General features: G+C 34.7%; 1 protein-coding gene across 2 annotated transcripts; it reads left to right on the top strand.

The window, feature by feature from the left end:
* The first annotated feature begins 14,038 nt into the window (after positions 1 to 14,038).
* LOC18442120 (ubiquitin-conjugating enzyme E2 36) lies at positions 14,039 to 27,284 on the top strand. 2 transcript variants are annotated; one of them, XM_006852350.4, is made up of 8 exons: positions 14,039 to 14,119; positions 14,320 to 14,347; positions 14,775 to 14,861; positions 18,159 to 18,217; positions 26,467 to 26,508; positions 26,601 to 26,674; positions 26,767 to 26,864; positions 26,955 to 27,284. In XM_006852350.4, exons 1-8 carry the CDS (start codon positions 14,084 to 14,086, stop codon positions 26,990 to 26,992), a joined length of 462 nt encoding a protein of 153 aa, XP_006852412.1. In that variant the 5' UTR covers positions 14,039 to 14,083; the 3' UTR covers positions 26,993 to 27,284. The 2 variants fall into 2 exon arrangements, with proteins under 2 accessions (XP_006852412.1, XP_088722556.1); XM_088866430.1 differs by lacking the exons at positions 14,039 to 14,119; positions 14,320 to 14,347; positions 14,775 to 14,861; positions 18,159 to 18,217 and adding an exon at positions 25,792 to 25,853 and having other exon boundaries at positions 25,897 to 26,508.
* Positions 27,285 to 27,391: the final 107 nt, after the last annotated feature.

The raw sequence follows: 27,391 nt of genomic DNA, 5'->3' as shown, positions 1-27,391 counted from the left end.
CCCCAGTCACAATGTCACGTCTCTACACTATTTTATTTTTAATTTTTATTTATAAACTATTTTGACACCAAATTTTTGACGTCCATTTCTCTATTAAACTCGCACTAGCAAAAAATATATAAAAAATATTTTCAATAAAATAAAATGATCGAAATACCCCTGAAAGATTCAAGGGGTATTTTGGTCATATTTTATCAAAAAATTATTTTAAATATTTTTTATAGGTGTTCCCCAATGAGAAGATGGCACATACCAAATTTCATATTCATACAATTTGTATAAAAAAACTAAAAATAAAATACTTTGAGACATCGGATCTAAGATCAAACGATGAGTCGCTCTCTTGATCAAACTTGGACGGCTGGATGGTAGGGGGAGGACAGAACTTCTATTTTGTAGGGGAAGCTTAGAAACCTTTCCAATTTGTTATTAGGTGGGATCAAGAAAATTCACCTAGTTGCATAGGATAATATTTATACCCCCAAATCGGAAGGTGTTATCGGAATTATAAATCTTAGTAAGATGAACATAAATTTATTGACAAAATGGTGGTGAAGGAGTGTTTAAGATGGTAACCTATAGAGGAGGGATGTTTAGAAGAGTATGGATTTGACAATGAATCTCGGATTATAAGTAATGGTGTATAAGAATTTGGCAGTACAAAGAGGTATATAGAGTTGTAGAGATGTATATTTAACACATCTGAGAAAGTTGGTGGGAATGAGCTCCCCTTTCTTAGTACACTTTTTTTGCTTTTGCATTGGGCTCTTTTATCAACTGATGGAAAGATCAGTTAGTCCACCATCTTTTTCTTTACAGAAAGATAACGATATGGTTCCATATGCTCCGTTTCCTTTTTTTTCTTCTGATCCCGGAGCAACACCAAAGTGTTTCAAAGGGTTACCTTTACGTAGGTCTGCTTCTGTCCTGGATCAACCCCAATGGAGTCCCTATCGTTCCGCTGCAAGAGTCAAATATGATGCTTCATACACCACTTTGTTCATAGGACAAAAAGAGGTTGTTCTAAAGAGGTCCCCATACTCATTAAGCCCAGCATTGAATGGATTGGGTATTCACCTTATAAATTATCAAATCAATGATTGGTTCTATTTGGCTTGGTACCCAAACCCTATAAAATAGGACCAAACCGCCATATTTGTCAGGCTATTGTTCTCTCGTTTCCTAGAATCAATGGAGGAAGACATCGATCTCTTAGACCAATTCCCTTGATTGCATGATGGACTCCCCAAAAAAAGCATTGGCGCACGTGTAAACGAGGTGCTCTACCTAACTGAGCTATAGCCCTACCCTTGTCATAGACATCTTACCATATGGATCCTTTTTTGTCAAGATGAATATTCCATGATTCAGACATGATAGCTCTGATCGAGTTCCTGCCAAAAGTTGGTGTTGCTTAGAAGTAAGATTCCCTCTATAATCCTTTATGTGTATCACTGATTCCCAAGAGACCCTATTGAGTGAGAGAATAATTAGCCTTGGATGATTTGACTTTGGTAACCAAGAAGAAGCAGAAGAAGCAAATTTGGCAAAAATCAAGCATAAAAAGAAAGATTTCTCCTGGGGGTTAGACAGTGATCCTAACAAAAAGGCTGTCATCATTATTGTGTTATAAAAGGTAAGCGAAGGTGGATTCCATTTGTTTACAAGAGTGCAGGGGTCGCCAAATGCCCAATGTTTTTCTTTCAACTATTGCTAGTGACAGGAAAGCTATTGTAGTCAATTTGGACAGAGTTTGGATTGATGATGCAACGGCGAATCAGGAATGGTGGCAGAGCATCACATGTTGAACAAAACAAAGAGGCAAAAAAAAGCTTGGCAGTTTTCAACACTAGAGGCCCCTCGAATTCCGAAAACCAGGTTCCCGCTGTATAAGCTTGGGAAGAAGGAGAGGAGAGTTCGGGACTCCGGGGATTGGAATCTTCGGGGAAAGGGGTCTTTGTGCTAGGGGGAAGATGCTCATCGCAGACAGTATGTTGGGCAAGCCAGTACTTAGTCCAACAAATGAATAGCTAGTAGACCTTTAAAGTTATCATTCCAAATTTTGTGAAAAGGTTGTAAACAAATTTGCTAAAGTCAATAATTTGGTAGAAGGTGCAAGTTATAATGCTCCTTGATCAATCAGTTGTATATGTAACAAGATGTTGGACCCTATTATAGATCAATTTCAAGAGTTATTGGGCTTGTTGTAGAGACTTTGTTATATGTTGGACTTTTGATGGGAAGAGATGAAAAACACCAAGCTCTCAGGATTAATGGCAGTATCGTGAAATCAGGGATTGCAGATATCAGGCTTTACCAGAATAACTGAGAACTAAAAAATTAATTATCTCTGCCATAAAAAACCTATTTATAGAAGGATGGAGAAGGTTGTTCTCTAATGTTCGGCTTCCTCTTAAAATATCTGAGAAACATGACCTTCTAATCCTAGGAGGTGGGTAGTTATCAGCTACCCGTTGGATAAATACATCTTCTCTCTATAAGAAGTCTTTTAAGTGATAAATATTAAAACATTAAGATAAATAATAAGAGAGAGAAATATGAGACATGTGAGATCTTATGGCCACTCACACGTACCAAAATCTCTTACTTGGCCATGAAGGCTAGATACATTAAAATATCATAAAATTTATACCACTTAATGAGTTTAACATTTATTCGTATATTCTTGTCATGAGGTTTTCACGCTAACGAGGTTATGCATCTCATTAACATAAAAAATATCTAAAGTTATGTCATGGGTTTTTCACGTTAATGCAATTTTTCTTTTCATGACCAAGGTATCAAAGAAAAAAAATTTCATTTGGGAGTTCCTGACGTATATATTTCTATTGGGTTTATGTGGCTTTTAAAGGCCTTATGAGTGCTTGTAAAATTAAATGATATAGTGGAACATGAATTTAGTAGGAGTGTGGTCTCTCGTGGACCATACCATGCAAACAATATTTACGTATGCCGGACTGTGCTTGACGATCTAGGCCAGTCGGTTGAGAAAAACCCATATTACATAGGCATGAAGAACAAACTGAGGAGGGTTTATGGGTTAGCCCTTGATGAGGTCGGAGAGCATACCCGGATGAGTGAGCCGAGGGACTGTGTGACCCTTGTGTGTGATGGTGGCCTACAAAGATGGGGGCCAAAACCTCATCCATGTGCCATCACACAGCATACATGTCGATAGATCTTTCGAGAAAGCCAGAAATCCACATTTTAGGGTGAAGCGTATGCATGTGCGAGAGATCCCCCTATGCGTTATATAGTTGTGGTCGCAACAGGTCTTGGTGACCTGGACTCATATCTAGAGGAGGATCTGTAATCCACAGACTGAGATTGTGACCCCTTGGCTCATCGGCCAAACTTTGGTAACCCATTAATGAGCCCCTGCTTTGACTGTGGGTCATGGGAAACACTGGGTCGGTCTGATAAAGCAAGTGTGGTCCGTCGTCAACTGTTGAAGGTGGAGTGCCCCATGATTGTTGATTCAATTCCTAAACCATATGGATCTATTTTCCATCAAATTAATTTAATTGTGTTTTTTTTATGATAATTATTATTTTAGAATTATTATTTGAATTTTTATGAACCTTTGGATATTTTATTTATAAATTTTTTATTTATAAAATTAAAGATATTGATTTTGCAATGTTTTTATATTCAGAAGAAATTATTTTATTAATTTTAAATACATAAAAAAATAATCATAGGGACCCATTGTGCTCATGGACCCACTATATTTCTAGAAATTGGGGCCCACATGTGCCTCCCATGGGTGGCATGCCCCACCTCTTATTACTTTCTATTTTATGGAAAGTTTTGTTTTGTGGTCCATGTGATCTTATGTTTTGGTAACTTTAAATTGTGACATGTGGTCAAGTTATAGATTGAGTATGTATTAACCATATATTGACTTAATATGAAAGTAGATATTGACTTGATATATCTTTGATAGATTTTATAGAAAATATGTGTAGAGATGTGTTATTTTATGGAATGCACAATATTTAATTACATTAATTTAATTTATTTTCTATTGATGGGAAGTCAGGGAACACCCTTAGAAACCATAATTTTGTTCCAAGCCTATAAAAATGGATTGTCTCTACCCAAAAATCTATACACCTTATCTTTTCTACCTAATTTCATATTTCTCTCTCATATCCCACTTAGAATTTCTTTCTCTCTCTTAAGAAAAGTTTCTCTCTCTCCCACATTGTGAAAGAACCTAAGGGTTTATGTTATGGAAATCTTCTCTCTCATATCTCTCTACTATGGATTTATGGGTAAGGGTTTTAGGGTTTAGTAAAAAAAAAAGAATTTATATCTCTCAAACTAGGTTGCTAAGGGAATTCACCTAGGGTTTGAGTATGTGATCAAAGGGGTTTATGTTCTATTGGTGTGGTTTGGCCTAAACTTGCTTTTGCGGTTTGAGATTGAAGCAAGATCGTCGATCTCGCACTATCAGATGGTGGTGACTCAGTGTGGGGTGTAATAAGCCCAATTGAGGTAATCTTCGGCCCGCTTCTCTCTATTTCTTGCAATCTTATTTTTTATTCTCAAGCATAATGCATAGTTATTTCAATGGCATCAAGTTTTAAGATCTTGGTTTTATTGTAATGTTGATTTTATTTTGAAATATATGTTGTTGCAATAAGACTACCTAGAAGTGATCTTTTGCCAAAACAAAAGGGGTGGTATAAATAAATAAATATATAAATATATATATATATATATATATTTCCCCGGTAAAAAATTGCATAGGTCTTTCGTTCAATTTCTAAATCTCATCAAAGCTACATGTTTTGATAATATTTCTGAACTTAATCCCTTTGTTAAATGGTTTGCAATCATATCTAAAGATAACAAATAACTTACAGTTATTTCATTCTTTCCAATGATATCATAAATGTAATGATAATCAATTTCAACGTGCTTACCATTGAAACTATAAGTTATATTTCTAATTGATGAGATAACGGCCTGATTATCACACAAAAAATTAACAAGTTCGTCTGCTATATCCAGCTTCAAATCATTTATGAAGTGTTTAATCCAGATGGTATAAGTTGTAGGAATGCTATAAACAATATACTCGGCTTCCATAGTATACTGAGCTACAAAACCTTGTTTCTTACTATACCAAGAAACACATCCACCTCCAAAATGGAATACAAATCCTGAAGTTGATTTCTATCATCTAGGTCTCCTGTAAAGTCTACATCAGAGTACCTAGTAACCTCTAACTTATCAGCTTGGAAGCACAACTTGAAATTTTTAGTTTTCTGAATATATTTGAGCTTCCTTTTTACGGCTTGTCAATGAGCCATCACATGATTACTTTGAAATATACTCACAAAGCCATATGCATGACTCAAATCAAGATTTGTATACAACATGACATAATTTATGCATCCTACAGCTTGAGCACATGTAATATTTTCCATTTCAGCATTGTCATTATTATTTAACGAACACATTTTATTTGACAATTTCAAGCCTTTATAAACGGGTGTATCTATGAGCTTGCAATTTTCATCTTAAATCTTTTTAAAATACTTTCTAAATAATTTTCTTGAGATAAACATAGAAGTTTCGAACTTCTATCTCTTGTTATTTTAATGCCCAATGCATATGAGGTTTCTCTCATATCTTAGCCAAGATTTGGTATGGTTAATCATGTCAATATCAATACCAGCTATCAAAGTATCATCTACATATAGTAACAATATAACAAAATTGCCCCCACTGTTCCAAACATATACACAATGGTTTAACATATTGGCTACATAACCAATTTCAGTGATTGCATTATGAAAAGGAATGTATCACTGCTTAGAAGACTGTTCTATACCATATAAAGATTTTTTAAGTTTATATAATTTGTCTTCTTGGCATTTAATTACATGTCCTTCTGATTGTTCATGTATATATCTTCTTTTAATTCTCCATTTAAGAAAGTTGTTTTGACATCCATTTGAAATAATTCTAAATGTGCAACTAATATTAGGATGATCCTAATATATGAAAAATTTTCTACTGGAAAATAAGTATATACATAATCTATGCTTTCCCTTTTGATGAATCATGTTGCTACCAACCTAGCTTTATGTTTATCAATGGATCCATTTGCATTAAGCTTTTTCTTTAAGACACATTTGCAACCAATGGCTTTTTTGTCTTTAGGGAGGTCCACTTAGCTAAGTCATGTGAGCTAATAGCTTCATTGTAGCTTCGAGGTTCATCTATTGAATCATCACTTATTGAAGAATAATTATCTTCATTCATAAATACGTAAAATTCTTCTAAAGTCGTAGGTATGGCTTTAATTCAATTGAATTATTCTCACCAATTGTAGAGGGAGACTGAAAAATAAGATCTTGGAGACCCTTATCTTTTATCAATTTCATGTAAGTCAATAGGCTTAATTAAAATATTTTCATCATCTATATTTTCTAAGAAATAAGCATCGCAGCTCTTTATTTCTGATATATTATCATGGTTATAGAATCTATAGCCCTTAGAATTTTCTGAATAACCTATAAAAAATTTATAGTTTTACTTTGTAATTTATCTTTATTTTGTGGTAGTATAAGCACATGTGCCCAAGAACTCCAAAGTTTCAAAATAATAAGGTCATGTTTCCTATTTGTCCATAATTCATATGGGTCAAGTCTATAGATTTAATTGAAACACGATTAATAATATACATTGCAGTGTTGAGAGCCTCACCTAAAAAACGAGGTGATAAATTTGAATGGTTCATCATAGACCTAACCATGTCCATTAGAGTTCTATTTTTTCTTTTAGCTACATCATTTTGTTGAGGTGTATATGGCATGGTTGTTTGGTGAATTATATCATACTCATTACAAAATTCGATAAATAAGATGGAACAATATTCACCTCCTCTATCTATTCAAAGAATTTTAATATGTCTACATAATTGATTTTCTACCTCAGCTTTATATTCTTTAAAAGTTTTTAAAGCATCTGATTTTTTACTGATTAGGTATACGTATCTATAACGTAAATAATTATCTATTAATGTTATGAAATATTTCATACATCTATGTGTTTTTACATTCAATGGGACATATATATCAGAGTGAACAATACTAAGTAGTTCGTTAGACTTTTCTCTTTATGGAAAAACTTATTAGTTAATTTTCCAGAAATACATAGCTCGTATGTTTTCAATACAATTTCTACAAAATTAGGAAGTAAGCCTCTTTTAACCATTTGATTCATTTTATCATTATTTATATGTCCTAATCTTAGGTGCCATGAATATGAATCATCCATACACACAAAATCATTAAAAGAGACATCAAAATAACCAGAAAGAGATTAACTTTCATTAATATTCAATTGGTACAAATTGTCAACTTTAGTACCATACATCAATGCTCTAGAATGCTTCCCAATTGTGACTCGACCAGACTTGAAACTTATTTCATAACCCTATCATCTAGCCTAGGGACAAAAATCAAATTGTGCCTCATATTGGGCGCATACAAAGTATAAGGCAACAGGAGATTCGTTCTTCCTTGTAAACACAACTTGAAAGTACTGACACTAAGTACATTATAGTAGGAGTCATTCTCTATATAAATCCACTGGTTACCGGCTGCGATCTCCTTCAATTCCGTGAATCCGCTCTTAGTCCTCGAAACATGTCGAGTGGAGGCTGAGTCGACCCACCAATTCCTAAAATCATGGTCGGCAACTAAATATTCTAGGACTACGCAGATCAAGTCTTTTCTGGTTCCTATTTTTGTTTTTCAGCTTAGGACAATTAAACTTAATGTGTCCAATTTCCTTACAATAAAAATAGGGATTCTCAATTTTTAAAATTTCTCACATTTCCCTTATACTTATTATTGTTCTGATTATTGTAAGGTTTCTTGGAGATCTAAGAAGATGAACTTTGGGCAAAGTAGAGCTCATTTGATTTCTTCATCATTCTCCTCTCAGCTTCAATACTGAGGTGCATGGGAAGATTCAACAAGTTATCCCTTGTGCAGAATGGTTTAATACAATTACAACAAGCTCTCAAGATGGAGGGAGACTGTTAAGGACAATGGGCACTTGGATGCGATTAGGGACTTGATTCCTGGCCACAACAAGGTCCTTTGCGAGCACTGTCATTTTATTGACATGCTCAAGCACTGAGTCTAATTCTTTCATTTTGCAAGAATTATATTTTTCTAATGACAATTGCACATGAGTTTCAGAAATAATCCCATACATTTCAAATAGGGCACCCATTATACTTTGAGTTATAGTGTGATCCTCAAAGACTCTAATTAAATTATTTTCTACAAAACTCAACATAGTAGTCCTAGCTATTTTATCATCTTCTAATCATTTGTCAAGTCGTCTTCTAGCTTGACCATTGGTACTAGGCTCTAAAATTGGTGCTTATGTATCTAGAACATAGTCTACACTATCTTGAAATATAATATATCCATTTTTTCTTTCCTACATAGAACAATTGGTTCGATCGAGTTTTTCAAGTTTTCATAGTTTTGACATGATTAGCCTAGATGCCATTTTAAATTTTTGGATAATATCTAAAAGCATTATATATATATATATATATATTAATTGTGTTTAAAAAAAGGGTCATGTGCTAGTCAAATAAATATATTGCCGAATTTGTATGGGCATTGACTTCAATGAAGAATTCTCTCAAAAGATTTATGTTCACATTGTTTTGTTGCAAGAAAATCAAAAGGTAAGGCAACAATCTACTTTATGTAATTCTTGCACACGACTGATTTTCATAAATAGATGAATATATTTTAGCTCAAGAGAGAGAGTCTACAATGATATTTAATATTTTTCGACAAAATTATGGCATAACATAATCACAAAAAATTGAATTCACAAAATCAAGATCATGAAATTTTCTTACTTAAAGAGACCAAAGCATAGGATAATTTTACAATGCAATGACAGTTACGATGCAAATAAAATATGTAGAAAATCCCTAAATTATAAACTAAGAAAATGCAAGCAATTGATATGTAGACCTTTGCTCAAATAGTTATTATGTACATAATAATTTTAAATAATCCAAGAAAAATATGTACTAATTTTCAGCAACAGTTATGTGGAAGAAAAAAGATATGCAAGTCGACTGATTTTTAGCAGTCCATGATTAGTAAAGAGTTACATCAACGGATGGCAAAGCACATAAAAAAAACAGGCATAAATATTGATAAAGCTTGGTAGATATTTAGATTCTTGCTACCAAATAAAAGCAAACATTGGGCCTCATTTATTAATAGCTCAATTTAGAATGATTAACCAGATGTGTGAAAATAAGATGTAACTAGAAAGAGACAGAAAATAACGAAACCAACCAAAATCGTGGAATAAAACAGGGTCAACAATGAACTCCAAAACAAAAGAAACAAAAAGTGAGTCTTACTTTATATATGTACAAAAAACAATGAAGAGAGAAACAATTCCACTGTTAAGGTAACTTTTGTATTTCAAAACATTTAATAATCCCTGTACTTAAGAAAAAGTGTTTGGATGATGCTTATGTAAAAGACAAAAGAAAAAGAAAGGTATAACAAAATATTATTTTTAGCCAACAAGAGAAGATAAGAGTTGGCGTTAAACATAAAAATTGATGATTTATTTCTATCGTTTAAAAGCCAAGAGATATGATAAACATGAATATCCGTGTGGTTGAAGCCCCTGCTATATTCAAAAAATTTCTTTTACAGTGGATGAATAAAAAAAATACCACGATCAGCATAATATATATATATATATATATTGTTTGTCTTAATGATGAGCAAGAAGTAAAAGCAGAGAGAAAGAACAACTTGATGATTTTATTTTCTTTGTCATAGCGTAATTAGGTTCAAAAGTCTGATCGAAAGAAATAGGATAACCGATGAGCATAGATTAAACATGAAATAATATCAAGAGAGCAATGATAAAAAATAAATAAATCAGTAATGGAACTTTATTGCTCTGATACCAATGTTGGACTTTTGATAGGCAGAGATGAAAAATACCAAGCTCCCATGATTAATAGTAGTGTCGTGAGAGTAGGGATCGTAAATATCAGGTTTTACCAGAACAACTGAGAACTCAACAATTAATTATGTGTGTGCTTTTCCATAGCCATAGAAACCTAGTTATAGAGGGATTGAGGAGGCTGTTCTCCAACGTTCGGCTTTCTCCAAGAATCTTTGAGAAATATGACCCTCTAACCTTGGGAGGTGGGTACTTATCATCTACCTGTTGGATAAAGGCATCTTCTCTATCAAAGAAGCCTTTTAAGTGATAAATATTAAAACATTAAGATAAATAATAAGAGAGAGAAATATGAGACATGTGAGGTCCCATGGCCACTCACACGTACCAACATTATTAGCCTTATGATCAGGACGAAACAATATGGCAACCATTTTCCAAAGATATATTCTCAATCAGATCTTTATATCATATTTAATACCATGATAGGTTTCAATGGACCCAATCAAGTTTAGCAAATATTTGGAAATTATGAGTACCTCACAAATCTTTAAATATACTCTTGACCATTGATAATTTGAGAAAAAGAAGGAATATTGTTATCAATGTTTATTTACTCTATAAAGAAAATGAGGATACTAGTAATCACTTGTTTACCAAAGTTGAGCTTAGGTTATGAATGATGAACAATTGCAAGATCCTCTTCCTAATCATGCGCATGAGATTCTTGATGGTCTCCTTTTCCCTTGATTTTTGAAGACAAGAGCTAGCCTATGGAAAATTTATAGGTTTGCCTTATTATGGGAAGTTTAGAGAGAAATAAATAGAACTTTTAAAGGTCAGGTCTGTAACTTACAAAGAGTTACAGATGTAAGAAGACTTTGGTAGATTGGGCCGCATCGAATGAGCAAGTATGGAGAGGATGCCAAGATTGGACTTGATTAATAATATCAAAGAGGCATTCAAAATGAATGGGTGTGTACATAAAAGAGCAATGATTTGGCCTCCATCTTCATTAGGATCAATTAAATTAGAATTTTATGATAGCTCATTTGGTAATCCAGGAGACACAAGTACAGGAGAGATAATAAGGGATCATAATGGAACAATTATTATGATGTTCTTCAAGCCCCAAGGAATTGCTACAACTAACAAGGTAGAAGTGATGGCAATACTACAAGGATTAAAAATCTTATGTAGTTTACATCATTGAATTATAGTGGAGGGGTATTCATTGACTGCAATCAAATTGTGGAGGAAGCAACCGGTTCCTTGGAAGTTGGCTGTTATAGTGTAGGAAGCTAAAGATATTGGGTATTTTAATCATCTTAGTTTTATACATGTTGACATAGAGGTAAATCACGAGGCATAAATGCTTGCAAAGCAAAGGTGTAAATGGTGATTGTTTTATTGTTTAAGAATCATTGTCCCCGGTACCTTGCGTTGCTCATTGTATTTGCACTTTATTTTTTTGAGTTTAGTGAAAGTGATCCTTGTTAATGTTCCAAAAAAAGGAAAGGGTTACATAAGGCAGGGTTTAGACAGTATAGATGTTTGTAATTTTTTATTTTGAGAGAGAGAGAGGATTTAAAAATAGATTAAGGTGGGATTTGAGTATAGGCCATTTTGGCTCATTTCATTGCTATGTTTTTCAGGGTAGGCCACCATTGTGTTAAATCAAAGTAGGAAAAACCACAAACTATTGTTTTCTCCTAGTTCTATGTGTATTATAAATTTACATGCACATTATTTGGCAAAATCAACTTATATGAAAATCAACTTCAGTGCTTGACCATTAAAAAAATGGATACTTTCTCTATTTAATATTAGGTCATTATTTGGGATTGCTGGCAAAAAGACAAATTATCTTTTGTACATAGAGGTCACAATCATTCCCGCTCATTACATTTCAATTTGGATGGTTTTAAGTGAGTCACAAATCCAAAGATTGTTTTTGAAACTTTGTGTCTACTCAATGACACTCTTACAGCCACCCATTTTGAAATTTAAGGGATAAGAATGATTGTAACCTTCACGTACAAAAGATGAATGGTCTCTTTGTAGACAATCCCTTATTTTTCATGCACATATACAATATATTTGATTTTGTATGTTTTTCTTTATTATTTACACATCCATACGCAAGTAAAACTTGAAATTTGCCCTTAAGTACTATTTTCTCTCTCTCTATCTCTCTATTGCATACAGACACACACGCATTGTGTGTGCACACTCGCCACTCACTCGTGGAATTCTTAAAGTTTTCAAGAAAATAACCATTATGCTCTCTCAACTTGCTATCATATAAATAATATTTTTAATGTTCAATTTCTCTAGAGTAGTTTATTTTTTATGTAAATTAGTTAAAATGTGCGAAAATTTTATTTATGAAACTCCACTTCAATATCAAATAAGAAACGTAGCTCTCTCGAGTAACTTTGAAAAAATTGAAGAGAGAGAGAGAAAATAAACAAAGAAAGGGCAAAAGGAAAGAAAAGGAAAGAAATGAAAGGAAAACCCTATAAGTCACTTACCCACAAAAAAAAAAAAAACCTTTCAGTTTGATTGTTGGGGTTTCATAATTGAAGAGACAAAAAGAAAAAAGAAAAAAAAAAAAAAAAGAGAAACAAAGAAGGTCTTTAAGGAAGAGAGGAAAAAGGAGTCCCAAATTCCTTTTAGGTTAAACAGCTTATTAGATTACATTAAGAACTTCAAATGTGTATTATAATACATTTGTGGGTATATAGAATGTTTAAAGTCAAAAGTTTTGTTAAATTTATTTACACTATTTGTAGAATGAAAGAATTTAAACAAATAATAAAACTATAAATCTCTATTTAACAATAATTGTTTAGCAAATTTTTACTAATGAAAAATAACTTCAAATTTACAACATAACACTTTTGTGGTATATAGAATGCTTATAATAAACAATTTTGTCAAACTTTTTACATTTAATGCAACACAATAATTTTAACAAAACTTAAATTTATATCTATATTTAACAATAATTTTTTGATTAACTTTTTTACCCATAAAAATAAAGTATAGGTGACCTAGTTGGGCCATACAGAAAAATGTTTAGGAATATACTATGCTGAACGAGTAGAGCTGATAAGTAGGCGGAACTTGACTGAACAAATTACATCTCGAGTTTGAATCCTACCATTGAGCTATTTACAAAAAAAAAAAAAAAAAAAAAGAAGAAAAAAATGAGGGATTTTGCTGAGGGAAAGGTTTCTATACTTCCCCTCAGCATAAAAGATCTATGCTTTTCCTACCATCCAGCAGTTCAATTTTGATCAAGAGAGCCACTCACCGTTTGATCTTAGATCCGATGTTTCAAAATATTTTATTTTTACTTTTTTATACAAGTTGTATGAATATGAAATTTGGTACATGTCATCATCTCATTGGGCCGTACCTTTAAAAAATATTTAAAATAATTTTTCGATAAAATAAAATGACCAAAATACATTTTGAAACTTTTAGAGGTACTTTGGTCATTTTATTTTATTAAAAATATTTTTTTTATATTTTTCAATGGATTGGATGTCCAAAATTTGGTGTTAAAATAATTTATAAAAAAAATAAAAAATAAAATGGTGTAGAGACGTGATATTATGATTGAGACATTCTTAGCCCTAAATTCAGAATGAACGGTTGATAAGAGGAAGTATATAAGTTTAATGTAGGAAAAGCATAGAAGGCTTCCCCTTTAATTAAAATATGCAAGATCTTTTTATACTAAAAAAATAAAAATAAACAGATCTTTTATAGTAAAAAAATAAAATAAACTAAAATGAATTTAGGACCATCAGATTGTGTCCTCTTCAAGCTACTTTTTCCGTGATCTTTCGAGTCCATTGGAACACTCAGGGTTACATCCGTCTTTTCCCCTTCTCAAATGCTTTTGATTGTATACACAGTAGAAAAGTATATGCCCTTTCCTCACATATAAATGGATGATAACAATTAGTTGGAAACCCCAATTGTTGAGAGAACACCTAACCATCCTCAATTTGTTGCAGAGAGGGAGAGCAGCAAGGGTTTCTGATTGTAGTCTTCCATGGCCAACACCAATCTTCCTCGCCGTATAATCAAGGTTTTCTCTCTCATCCCTGCTCTCTTAGTACTTTGGATCTTGTAGGAGAATACAGCTTCATTGGCCCCTTGAAGTTCATGAAGTTTGAGTCTTTTTTGCCTTCTTATGAAACCCTAGTTTTGTTTTATATGGTCTGATTGTTTTGTGTACTATTGATCCTGGTGTTTATTGTGTTTTTCTTTGTGTGATTGATTGATCAGGAGACGCAGAGGCTCCTCAGCGACCCAGGTATTATGCCTTTGGGAAGTTCTTCGTTCTTATGTTTTTCTGTTTGTTCTGCTTTTTCTTTTGTTGGTTTGTGAGAGAAATATCGCGCTGAGATGGTTTGGATGTGCAATTTCATTCGTTTGATGCATTGCTATGGTGTTTCTGGGTTGATTGACCACAATTTCGGGGTATGTGAAATCACGATGTGGAACTCCTCTTTTAAAATAATCTCTTCAATTTTCATGGCAGCTAACCAGATTAATGGGGTATTTATTTGGGAGCTGGTTGATCATGAATTTGTACCTTTTGTCATGTTTCGTTAGGATAGTGTTTGCGCTTTTTTTTATATATTATTGTTTGTATATTGTTTGTTTGATTTGGGATGCTGTTCATTCATCACACGCCATGCATGGGGAATATTTTTCTTCAATGCTATGTTTGAGTACAGCTCCTGGCATCAGTGCATCACCTTCTGAAGACAATATGCGATATTTCAATGTGATGATTCTTGGGCCTACTCAGTCTCCATATGAAGGTATCCATCTTCCTTCAGTAGCATCCTTTCAGTTTCTAGCTTTTAACTCTTAAGAAAGCAATGACTGATGGTGAATTATAAGAACTCTAGATAAAGGTAATGTCCCTGTTGTAAATTGTGTTTTTTGATGTTTCCAGACTCTGTCAATTGATTTTTTTAGATTTTCCATTTTGCATATGCCCACCTTGTTATGAAACCTCACATTCGGAGGGAGGGGGTGAACTGATTGTGAGCTTCTGATGGTGTTTCTCTATCTATCTCTCTCTCTCTCTCTCTCTCTCCCCTCCTTCGCCTTACAAGCATATGAATGCATGTCGAACATTTGAGTATAGAAGTATTGATCTGGGTGCAACTTGGGATCTATAATTTTCTTTGTTATGAATTGGACAACCTTTTTTTTGATAATTATTATGACTTAGTACCACCAAAATTGGAATTCTAGTATTAGATGTTGCTGCTTCTTGTGTTTAATATTTTGATTGCTTATGTTATTGTCTTTGGACATACAACTTTCATACAATAGAGAAATGCATTATTTTACTACTTATTATGCATGTTGCATATGTTATCCATTATTATATGCGGGGAATTTCATGCTTGATACTGTTTTCTGCATCCCATGTTGATGGAAGTTGAAAAGACTAAGAGCAATCCACATTTATCTCAATTTGTTGCAACGATAATCTAAATGTCCTTGGGTCTAAAATGAGCCCGGGGCCAAGTATCATGCTTCGATGGTTTTCCTTCCCCCCCTTCTCTGTGAAGGAGGATGTCATGATTCTGAGAGGCTATGAACTATGTACGACTAGAAACAACAAAAAGACTTCCCATAGAGCGAATCATAAGCAAACTCTCCTTCATGATGTGCTTTTCTTTGCAATTATGATGATGAGATGTATTCTTGGCTAATTTGATCATTTCATTGATCACATGTAAGCAGATTTTCTTTTCTGGCTTTGATGGACTCACTTGAGGACGTCATTTGTTTTGCCCTGTTTGCGACAGATAGAATCAACATTGGGAACATTTGCGCATCTTGTGATTCTTGAGACCTGTAATACTACTGAGAGTGGCTTTGATGCAATGGGCTTTTTTACTTTTTATTTTGCTATTTTTAGATTTTATGTGTAGGGTTATTTTTGTCTTTGTAGAGATTTAAGGGGCTAAATAGGAAATTCTCTATGGGAGTTACTTAGGATATATTTTGTTAAAGGTTGTAGATGAGGGAATTTTAGTTTTAAGGGATTTAATTGACTGAGAGTTTTTTTTAGGAAGAGATTAATATAAGATTGCAAAAGGGGAGATTTACCAAGGTTAGGAGAGGGAAAAACATGGGGTAAAGAGAGAGAACATGGGTAGAGAGAGAATATTTTTGGAGTTTTATTTTATTTTATTCTCTTTATTTAGTTTGTATTTAAAAGGGACAAACATCCTTGTTATGGAAGATAGTGAATTGAGTAAAGAAATTGATATGGGTCTTGTGAAAAGATCTTTGGGGTCTACAACTAGATATACACTCATTTTAGCTACTATTGCTACTCATTGAAAGAGGGGGAAAAGGAGGGGCGAGGGGGGGGGGGGGGGGGGGGGGGACTTTCAAAGCATGAAACTTGGCCCCAGTTTAATTTTAAACCCAAGTGCATTTAGATTATCAATGCAACCGCTTGAGATAAATGTCGATTGCTTTTAGTTTTTTCAACTTCCATCATCATGGGATGCATAATACACTATCAAGCATGAGATTTCCGAGCATATAATAATGGACAACATATGCTCCATATGGTATATGGATCTCTGATCTCTGATCTCTGTGTACTGGATCTGATACCAACTAATGTGCTGAAAAAAATAAGAAGGAAAATAACAATAAGAATAAATAGATGGCAGAATATACACTCTCTTAGGGTTTGCAAGGAATATACCCTCTCTCAGGGTATGCAAGGGAGTCCAACCCAAAGATCTTTTCACAAGACCTAGAACAATTTTCAATTCACTATCTTCAATAAAAGTATGTCTTTCCCTTTTAAATACAAACTAAAAAAATGAAAATAAAATAAAACTCCGAACATATTCTCTCTATCTTTACCCCACATTTTCCCCTCTCCTAATCTTGGTAAATCTCCCCTTTCCCAATCTCGCGTTAATCTCTTCCTAAGAAATATCTAAGTTTACTAAATCCCTTAAAACTAGGATTCCCTTATCTACAACTTTTAACAAAATATATCCTAATTAACTCCTATAGAAAATTTCCTGTTTTGCCCTTTAAATATCTGAAAGGACGAAAATACAAAAAACAACTCTAATGCATAAAATATAAAAATAATAAAAAATAAAAAATCCACTACGTCAGACTTACACCTCAAACTAGCATGTACATAACCCTTCTTAAACTCTTCTTTTATTGTGCCCAAGTATAGGTTCCTCCTTTAACCTAAGGCTGCCGACTGCCCAAAAATAAAAAATTCACACTCGTGGACCAGATGGTCCCTAAGGAGATTTATACCTTTCCCCTCATATTTTCTCATTTGTTGAGCCCATATTGTCTTAACACATTGGATTGGGTGAGCATTTCGTAATACAAGATGGGATCATTCCTTGTTGATGTCATTGACATGTGTCTATGTGTTTTTTTTAGTGTTGGTTAGCCAACAATTTTTTTTTCTTCTTCTAATACATATATGTGTGTATTTGAGAAGGTTAAAACTGAGGCTTTACTGGCACAGCTCAACTGGACTTTGTTGCTAGATACTTGCTACTGTGTCTCTCAATTTAGAAACCTGTGCTTCTTATGCTGTCCCAAGGCAATTCCAAGTTTTACTTTACCCACTCCCCGCTTCCTCCTGCTCCTTTTATATACACTTCTTGGGGGTATCCTCAAACTGGGAACTAATGTTTGGCCAAATGACCTGTGGGTTGTTTGATGTTTTCGTGAAGGAAGAAACATATATTCCATCTATTGAGTGAAAAGAATAGTTCCTTTTTCCTTTTTCTTGTTCTTGAAAATGTTGTTCATCATCATCATCGAGCCTTATGCCAACTATTTGGGCTTGGATTCTTCTTGGTAGTGTTGTTGTACAACTGAATTTTCCGTTTAGAACTGATTTTTCTCAAGCCTATATTTGCATGTTATTCTTGCCATATATGTGGATTTACTGTATCAACACGAGTGATCTTCTAAATTGCTTTTGATCAGTTAGTTAGAGAACGAACTGGTATGAATTTTCTCTTAGAGAGATACTTCGGTTGCTAATTTGATATAGTTGACTAATTAATTTTACTTTATGCGTGTATGTTTAGGAGGAGTCTTCAAGTTGGAGTTATTTCTGCCAGAAGAATATCCAATGGCAGCCCCAAAGGTGTAGTGTTTTAGTTTATGTAAGATATCAGTTGGTTTCCTGTTGATTGCACTTAATTTCTTAGGTCTTGCTTAGTGCCTGTGATAGTGGCGAGGTCAAAGTAGCTCCTCTTGCTTCTACAAAATCATCAAGCTCAGTTTCTTTCTATTATGACTATGGCTTCTTTGATTTATATATTTCTCTATTGTGATTCATGGTGCAAGTAGTCACCGTTTACAGCTTGAGGAAGTCATAACCGTCCATGTTGGAGCTGAGTCTGTGATTCTAAATGTATCCTGTCTTTGGATGTGTTGCATGAGATGTGGATATTTTGTTTGCGTATGATATTTTCGCCCCTGTAAAACTTGATCATATGGCTTCCAGGTGCAGTTAATAATAATAAGATCATTGAAATGTATCAGAATTTCCATTATCTGGCTTCTATGCAAATTATAGTGGCAGTTGAATGCTGCCATTTTCCTACCTGCTAGCTGAATGGAATATTCTCATCTCAATATTTTGTGTCCCCATTTGTTGGATATAACAACATCCAAGAATTTTTATTTTTTTTGGGTAGTTCAGTGGTAGAAATCAAACTTGAGATGTAGAGATGCTAATTGTCAGTTGCTAGCCACTCAAGCCCAAGCTCAGTTCCTCACATCCAAGAAACTAAGAATCAAATGCCTGACAAAACTCTCTGTTTCATAGTTGATACCAAGTAGTTCTTTTGAACTGATACTTTCCTATGTCTTGTTCCTTGCTGAAGTGTATCAGAAAGTCCATTTTCTGGCTTATATGCATAAATTTTCAAGGACTTTGGATGCTGTCGATTTTATACCTCCTAGGTGAATGGAAGTTCTGTTTTGTTTTCTCATTTGTTGGACACGACAACATCTAAGAAACTAGAATCAAATGCCTGATGAAATCTCTGTTTTGTTGTTGGTTCCATCTATTTCTTGTGAAGTGATACTTTCTTCTGTTTTGTTCTAAACTATTTGAACTTCGGATTGTTATTGAAAGATTGTTTCATGTTTCCATGTAGTGTCTCTATGGAAATTTGGCAATGGTTTAGCTGTCTCATGCAGTTGAACAAAAAGAGTTGACCCTGAGAAACTTCTCCCAGTTGGTTAAGTGTATCTTTGGAGAAAACATTAGATTTATTTGTCTTGTGCAAATTCAGTATTCCCTGTCTTCATGTGTCCTTTAGTAGGAGTTCGATAGTTGGAATTCAAAATATTTCTAACTAGCTTACGGATGGTGCAGTGCACCAATTCATTGCCATAAGCATCAAATAAATAAAAGCATATTAAAAAAAAAAATCAGCACATAACCACACTATACTATTGCGTGGTGGAAAACTAAAGTGTGACAAACTGTAAATTGAAAGAAATAGTTCAAAAGGGAAAGTAAATATGAAGATAAGAAAACACCATCATGCAATAAAATGAAAACGAAAACACATTTGAAGCTTATCTATCAACAAAAATGTCCGAATAAGGGATCTAAAAAACGTACCATATACGACAAAAAAGTTGGCAAAAAAGGAGGGTGCCATAGCTGAGAGAAATGGAGAGATTTTAGAATTTAGATGAACATAGCCCCTGTTTGTATTCATTATTTTTTTAAGTCTTTAAAGCCCCTAAACAATTTGAATGTCTCTCAAGGAAATGAAAACATATTTGAAATTAAGGAGATAGATGGGAAAATGCTTTGACAATGAAATGTATGAGGAAATTGTGGAGAGACATGGCAGTTGACAGATAGAAACTATGGCCAAATTCATGTAAATTTGGCCACTGTAAATTTTTTTTTTGGAACTTTAAATTTTGTAACTGTAATATGCGTTGAATTTATATCACACCAAATTAGTAAATCATTTATGGGTTCAGGTGGAACTGTTATCCTTATCAGCATGCGATGACAAACATGTATTTCTTCTATACTTTCTAAAGATGTCCTGTGGTTAAGTGCATGTTTGGATGCCACTTTCAACAATGGTTTAAAGGCATTTGGCGTTTTACTGTGTTCATGTATACTGAAAACTAAAAAGTTATAAATGATGCATGTTTGGATGCCAATGTTGAATGAAGCTCCATTTGCGAATTGAAGAACAAAAAAGAAGAAGAGGTCTTACCCTCTTTCTTTATTTCATTTCCAAATCATGCTTGTCGAACGGTGGTCTCATTTATTACTCCTTTTTCACTTTCGCCCTCAATTGAGCCGCTTTATTTTCTAGAAAGAGAAGGAGAAAAGGGTAATATTGGCGTCTGGTGTGAGAAGTGACGGGGGTGAGGTCCTTGTAGATGTTGCTCTGATCCCCATTGATAGGCACTGATTGGAGTTTGAGAGTTTCTATGTCATGGTAATGGGAATTTGGGTTCAAATTCGGTGAGATTGATGAGAGAGAGGAGACAGTTTTGGGTTCTTTTAATCGAGGCATTGATATGTCAGGGGAGGGAACACTGTTATAACAGAAAAAAGGGTTTCTTTTCCTTTTTTTTTTTCCTAGGATGGTATGGTTTCTTTCAGGGTGGTTGATCAGAATGGAGTTTTTATATAGCTCTCTGATCTTAGAAAGTTGTGGATTCAATTGAATCTCACACAAAGTCTCTCTCTGTCCATGTTCTTGGGTGACGTAGTTCGTTGAGAAGCGGAATTCCCTCTCTCTAACTCTCTGATCTTGTGTGGTCGTGAAGTCAATTGAGAATAGGACTCTCTGTTTCTCTTTCTCTCTTTCTCTCTCACCCTGAGCGTAATGGAATTCTTTCTTTTCTTCTTCTTCTCCTGTTGATGAGTATATGCTCCTGCAATGGTATTGTAATTAGAGATCATTCCTATGTTACTTGCCAAAAAATACAGTTGTAGCTGATGGATTATGTTTAACATAGTTGAGAATGTAGTAGTCAATATAGGAGAGGGAAAAATGGAAAAATTTCTATTTATCAGTCAGAAAGGTTTGTATTGGACTTTCCTACGATGAGCATTTCTATTTGCTGGTTTTTAGTCGGTTTTCGGATTTTGCTTTCTTCACTCCAAGTAAATGATTGGACACTGATGGGGTAGCTCTAGATATTGGGAAATTGAAATAAATGACACTCTTTCAAATGAGTTACAAGGGTTTGTGAAGGTTACTGGTTCTTAAGCAACAACCAGCAAGCCTTTTGGAAATGGTCACATTACCTAGCTCCTGCAACTATAATGAAAAGAAGAGGAGCTCTTCTATTGAGGTCGTGATGGATGGAGGTGGAGGTGGAGGTGGAGGTGGAGGTGGTGGTCAGGGGTGGAGGTTGAGGTGGAGGTCGTGTTTGAAGATTGGAGTGTAATAGTTGGACTGAGATGTAGGTGGCGGAGAGAGATGGAAAATGGCAGCCAAAAAATCTAAACCACAAAACTATTTAACTCATTTTCTGAAAATTCAGCACATGGCCATCTGCATTTTAGATGATTCATTTTCATTTGCAGCCTGCCTAAATCTTACAGTCTAACCTCACGTGCAATGTAGGATTGTTTGAGCAGGCGTTGAACCATTTTTTGCCATCTCTTTCTAATTGAGTGTCACTTATTTTTGCTCATGGTGTATATGATATGCTCAGAACAAATGAGTTATTTGTGAATATTTTTTAGGATTTTTTGTTTGTAAGTGAAAAATTATGCAAATTTTAGAAGCTATAGAATACTCTCAGAATTTTCACCATCTCCTCTCATACATGAGGAATGTGCATAGTTGTAGGCTTGCAGCTTCATGATGCATATGCCTACTACTGGAAATCTCAGGATGATTTGTGAATATGGTCAGTAAAAGCCTTCCTCTAGATATGTCCCTGGAGCTTATAGAGTGTTGTGCACTCTTAAGAATTACTTTTAAGGAAACCTGTCTCAGTTCTAGGCTTGCAAGTAGCTTGATTGGGCAACCACAAGCTTTTTGTAAGAAAACAGACAATTCATGCTAGTTAAATTGATGTTCTGAAAGAAGGGGTAAAATTCAAGTTGGCTCCATATATAAAAATGATGTGGTGTCTCATATTGTTTCATATTGGACGTATTTAGCAGTGTTATTTGGACCAGACTGGTGACCAAACCAGTGAGGGCACCAGTCCAGTTTGACAGGCCATTCCTCATCCATTCCCCAGTTTGACTGCTTACATAATTTTTTTTTAAAAAAAAAAAGAAAAATGAAAAAAATAAAGAAGAGTATTAAAAAAAAGGAAAATATGAAACTCAAAAGAATCAAATTTTTTTTAACAAGAATGGTGGGACAAAAATAAAAATAGAAAACCAAGCAAACTGAGTATTTATTTTTAAAAACTGCATAGAAGGCTTCCTAGAAAACAAAAATATACAACAAGAAACTTCCTTAAGGTAAAATAACCACTAAAATCAACAAAGAAAATACTATTTTGCATTGATTTAAAAAAAAAAGCTTCGTTTATAGCTAGGGATGCAATTGGCCCAGTTGGCCTGCAGGCTTTTGGGCCTGGCCCTATTTTGGGTCATGGTGGGCCGTGCTCGGAAGGCTTGATGCATTTTCAGGATGCTAGCCTTGCTGCAGCTCATTTCCAACCTGAAAAATGCTAAATGTGTAAAATATATCAAATATTTATTTTTAATAATTATAAACAAAATATTTATATATTTATTTTAGAGCTTGGCCTGGCCCAGCCTTTAAACTTTTTGACCTGGGCTGAGCTCAAGCCTTAATTCTTCTTTAGTTTTGAGTGCCGGGCCTAAACCAAAATTTTGGGCTCGTGCCAAGCCCAGTTTTGACCGAATATGTCCAGGTCAGGCCAGAGCCTAGAGCAAGTTGGCAGCCCTATTTATAGCAAATCCATTGGGGTTTCAAATCGGGCAGCATGAAGGCTAGAATCTTCCCTGGAAGTCACCAGAAAATAGGGTTAGGGTTGGGGTGCTTTCAGGTGGTGAGAAGGAGAGAGTAAAAATTTAAAAAGCATTTTTCTCTTTATAAAATAAGCATTTAAATCCCAAATCCCACCTTTTGAGCCAAAAGACCAAAATGCTCTTACAAAGAATTAAAAAGAACCAAAAAACCCAAATATTGGAAAAATAAAGTTGAAGAAAATGGGGAGGAAAATATATTATCTCAGGTTCATTAGCACCCTTTCCATTGACTGGACTGCTGGTTCTTTATTGGTTTGGTGGACATTCTGGTCTAGGTTATCAGATCAGAGAGACTGGACTAATCCAATTCATTATCTTTTTGATGGACATTTTGGTCCAGGTGGTCAGACTGGACCGGAGTGGCCACTAATTGGCCGGTTCTTGGTCGGGACTATTTTTTGGGGGGGTTTCAACTTGGATGCCAAACCCAAACCCGTCAAGTGAACTCATAAACTAGTATTTAAAAGAAGTAAACTCTCTCTAAGGTCTTCTGTGTGTGTTATGGTGATTTTCCATTTCAAATTAATACATTCATGAGTTTGAAACGTGAAATTGAATTACTAAAACTTTAGAATATTGAAACTTGCATATAATTCATAGAAAGTCGTATAGATCAGTAACAAAATGTCACAACTCACAGAAGTCAATACATATTGCACAATCTACAACAATCAAATATTAAGAACCAAAAGTTACAACTCACAAAAGTCAATACTCAAAAGACAAAAATCTTAAAAAAAAAAGAACAAAGAAGAAAAAAGATAAATTAAAATTTCTAGTTTCATCACCATTAGCAATACCATCTCCATCATGACGACCACCAGATGTACCTGAAGTTGATGATGATACAAAGTCATCACGACCTGTGTCATTCCCCTCCACATAATGCTTTTTTCCCTTGGTCTTCTTTGGGTTCGCATTGACCTCGTCCTCTTGCCTCTCTCTCCTAAACCTCCCTTGAGATGAGATATAGTAGCCTGTACAAGGCTTAGTGGGTTCCAAAATACTCCCAAACTTGGCTTGAGTTCAAGTCCTCTTCATGGAATACTTCCTCATCTCCAGTATTGGGATCGACTTCATTGCATTCCTTTAGTTTTTGATTATCCTGAACAAAAACAAGGCGGTTTAGTCTCTTCTCCTCGTGCTTGTTCCTCTTCTTTGTGTATACCTGTTGGATAATGTGTGAATGCATGATTAAAACTTAGAAAAATACAGTATATGTTAGGGGTAGCACAAGACTCAGACGATTGATGCAATGAGTCAGTTAAGAAATTAGTAATTACCATATCGAATGGTCTCAACCAGATGAGAGGCAAGTCAAATTAAAAAATGCACATAGCTCTCTTTAGCATATAGTTGTCAAGTATCAATATGTGCGGTCAGTACGTGGAAGTTCAGGATTTGAAGTGCTCTTGTTCAGGTGAAAATGTCCTTTTTGACTTTGAATACTGTCTGAAGAAGCAACAAAATTGTGCTTTCCTCAATATTTCAATTAGAAGTAAGAGTTACTTGGTCAATTTGCATTTTGCAAAAGACCGCTATTCTCAAACACAGATCGGTGGGGCGAATAACCCAACCAGGGATTCCAATCTTAATCGGGTTAATTAGCGATCCGGCCCAAAAAAAAAAAAGTGGTCTAAAAAGCAAATCAGTGGGTGGATGGCCCACCCACCAAAGTTGATCTGGATCAGCTGGATTGGTGATCAGGTAAAACAATATAAAGTAAATGGAAATTTGCAATTAGAGCACTAGGATGGGGCTTGAAACTTAACCTTTCGCTTTCCAGCCACACATTCTTACCAAACTAACCTTCTTAGTTTTATGATGTGAACTTTGTATTTTATATACTACATAAGATAGGAAACCTTGTGAGATTTGTATTTTATATACTATAAGAGATATGAAACCATTGATTCCAGCCTAGAACCAGCACAACACATACCTATTCCTGATCTAGATTGCCGGTTCCCTGTCTGGATTGATGATCTTTAAATCACTGAAAGAACATAAAAGTAAAAATCAAACAAAAAACTATTTGATATGTTTCTTTGATATATGTAATATATTTCAAATAAAAATAACATAGGTCTATACATAGATTTAAGTCACTCCATATGGCCAACTTGTCAATTCAGTACAGGAATCGGATAGGTCCCAATCAGGACCAGAAATTTTTCAAACACTGTGCAAAACAAATGGTATCAAGGACACTTTGCATGAAGGACTCATTCCACTTTTTCTTTAGTTTACATACATTGTGTTTTCATGTTGGATAGGTGTCCAACATTCCTGCAACTGCTCTGCCATGTGGGCCACATGTATCAATACTTTGAAATCAGATGTGCTTGCATGTACCTCCTGCGTACATTGATAGTTCCATCGTGGTTTTTGTTTTGATTGTGACCTGTAAAAAAAAAAAGGAAAAAGAAAAATGAAGAAAGAGTTCCGTCATATGACTGGCTGTTCATAAAACACCATAAAAATGTTGGCAAAAGTTGAAACCTTGAGACAGTTTACTGGAAATAGTGGAGTTTTGTGAGCATTTTAGTGTTAAAATACTTTCTTGAGTGTGTTAAGATGTGTTATTGACACTTCATCAGAAATGTTTGGCATTTTGTCAAAAATATAGTCTTGGGAAGGTCTAGCATTTTGTCATGATGTGCAACTAATACTTTTCTGCAAGTTTAATTTAAGGACATGTTACTGCAAGAAGTTCGGAATTGAGGAAACCTGCAATTCTTTGGCCTGTACACCAATGCAGGTGAATATGCCCACAAACTTAAACTTTATGTACACCAATGCAGGTGAATATGCCCACAAACTTCGTATGAGTTAGGAAGGTTTTTATTTGTCTGAAGTCTGTATGATTATTAGTCTATATAATCCTTTTCAGGGGAAAGAAATTTTTAATTTCCACTTCTTGTTTTGAGATAATGGTGTTGGAAAGCCCATTCCCATCTGGAGCTGATGCCTTATCCATTGATAACTCGGGGGTTGCATGTATAGATATCTCTTTATGATGATTGTTTGTATGTGTTTTCTCCCCATTCCCCCCTGTTTTCCATTTAGTTGTGCCACTTCCACTGGTATTCCATATACTGAAGAATTGTGGAACTGCGTCGGTGCCATTTTCCTGTTCAGTTAGTTCAACTAAGCCTTAGGGTACCTCAATGATTAACCAGTTATTGGCAATTGTAGCTACAGTTGAGTATGCCATTTAAAATTTCCCTGCTTTACTGGTTACCGCCAGTTCTCAACTGGTTCTCATATGAATGTGAGGAATGACACCCTTTTCCAACTTTTCAGAATGACAAGACGTTTTGAACATTTGGGTATCTGTCTTGTAACTTATGTCTCAGATCTATTTTGAACAGGTTCGCTTTCTTACGAAGATTTACCACCCAAATATTGACAAGGCAAGAAGCTTCCTCTTTCTGCTCTCCTTTCTCTCTACAAACTGAAATATCACTTTGTTTGATCTTCCTAAAACTCTGTCCAATTTATGCAGCTTGGCCGCATTTGTCTAGATATCCTCAAAGACAAATGGAGTCCTGCACTGCAGATCAGGACCGTGCTGCTGAGGTGACACCTCTCTCTTGTGCTGTTTGTGTGGGACATGGTATATTTCTCTTACCTTTATAAAGCTAATGATTGTTACTGTGTGTGTGTATCAGCATACAGGCATTGCTGAGTGCTCCAAACCCAGATGATCCACTCTCTGACAACATTGCAAAGCATTGGAAGGCAAATGAAGCTGAAGCGGTGGAAACAGGTAAAATATCATAAATTTGAAACGGGCTTTGGTTTACCAGAGTCATTTTTCCCTTGTCTCATTGTGTGCTGTGTGCTTCTGATGGTGCAGCAAAAGAATGGACCCGCTTATATGCTAGTGGCACTTGATGATGTTGCAAACAGCTATTGTAGCAAATAATGTGATACTCTTTGTAAGTTGCGTGGCTGTTTGTTCCTTGGAAATCGAATTGATGTCCTCTGAAACAACTAAGGTCAAAGTTTAGCTAAGTTCCTATCATATGCTGCTTACTCCATTCTCTCTACTGGAGTTTATTTAACATTGTGTATTCTAAAGTTTGGTCCTTTTTGATCCAAATGTGAAATTTATGCGCTTTCTTGTTCCTCCTGATTGTTGGGTATGATACACTTACTAAAAGATTAGTGAAGTATGGTTGTTTAACGATTGGGCTTCCCATCCCCCCTTCCCCATCTCGGCCTCCCTCTCAATGTGCATCTTTGGGCACAAAGATGTGCCCACATATGTTATACGTAAACTGGTCACTTTTC

Source organism: Amborella trichopoda, chromosome 1 (assembly GCF_054954075.1).
Source record: "Amborella trichopoda isolate Santa Cruz 75 chromosome 1, AtrichopodaSantaCruz75HAP2 v2.0, whole genome shotgun sequence".
Lineage (NCBI taxonomy): Eukaryota > Viridiplantae > Streptophyta > Magnoliopsida > Amborellales > Amborellaceae > Amborella > Amborella trichopoda.
This window is presented reverse-complemented; position numbering and strand designations above follow the sequence as displayed.

Bases quoted from the DNA above. Each gene is read 5' to 3' on its own strand.
- LOC18442120 (XM_006852350.4), top strand. From the start codon at position 14,084: ATGGCCAACACCAATCTTCCTCGCCGTATAATCAAG. The intron at 14,120-14,319 runs GTTTTCTCTCTC...TTGATTGATCAG, and splicing joins TTCCTCGCCGTATAATCAAG to GAGACGCAGAGGCTCCTCAG. The intron at 14,348-14,774 runs GTATTATGCCTT...GTTTGAGTACAG, and splicing joins GAGGCTCCTCAGCGACCCAG to CTCCTGGCATCAGTGCATCA.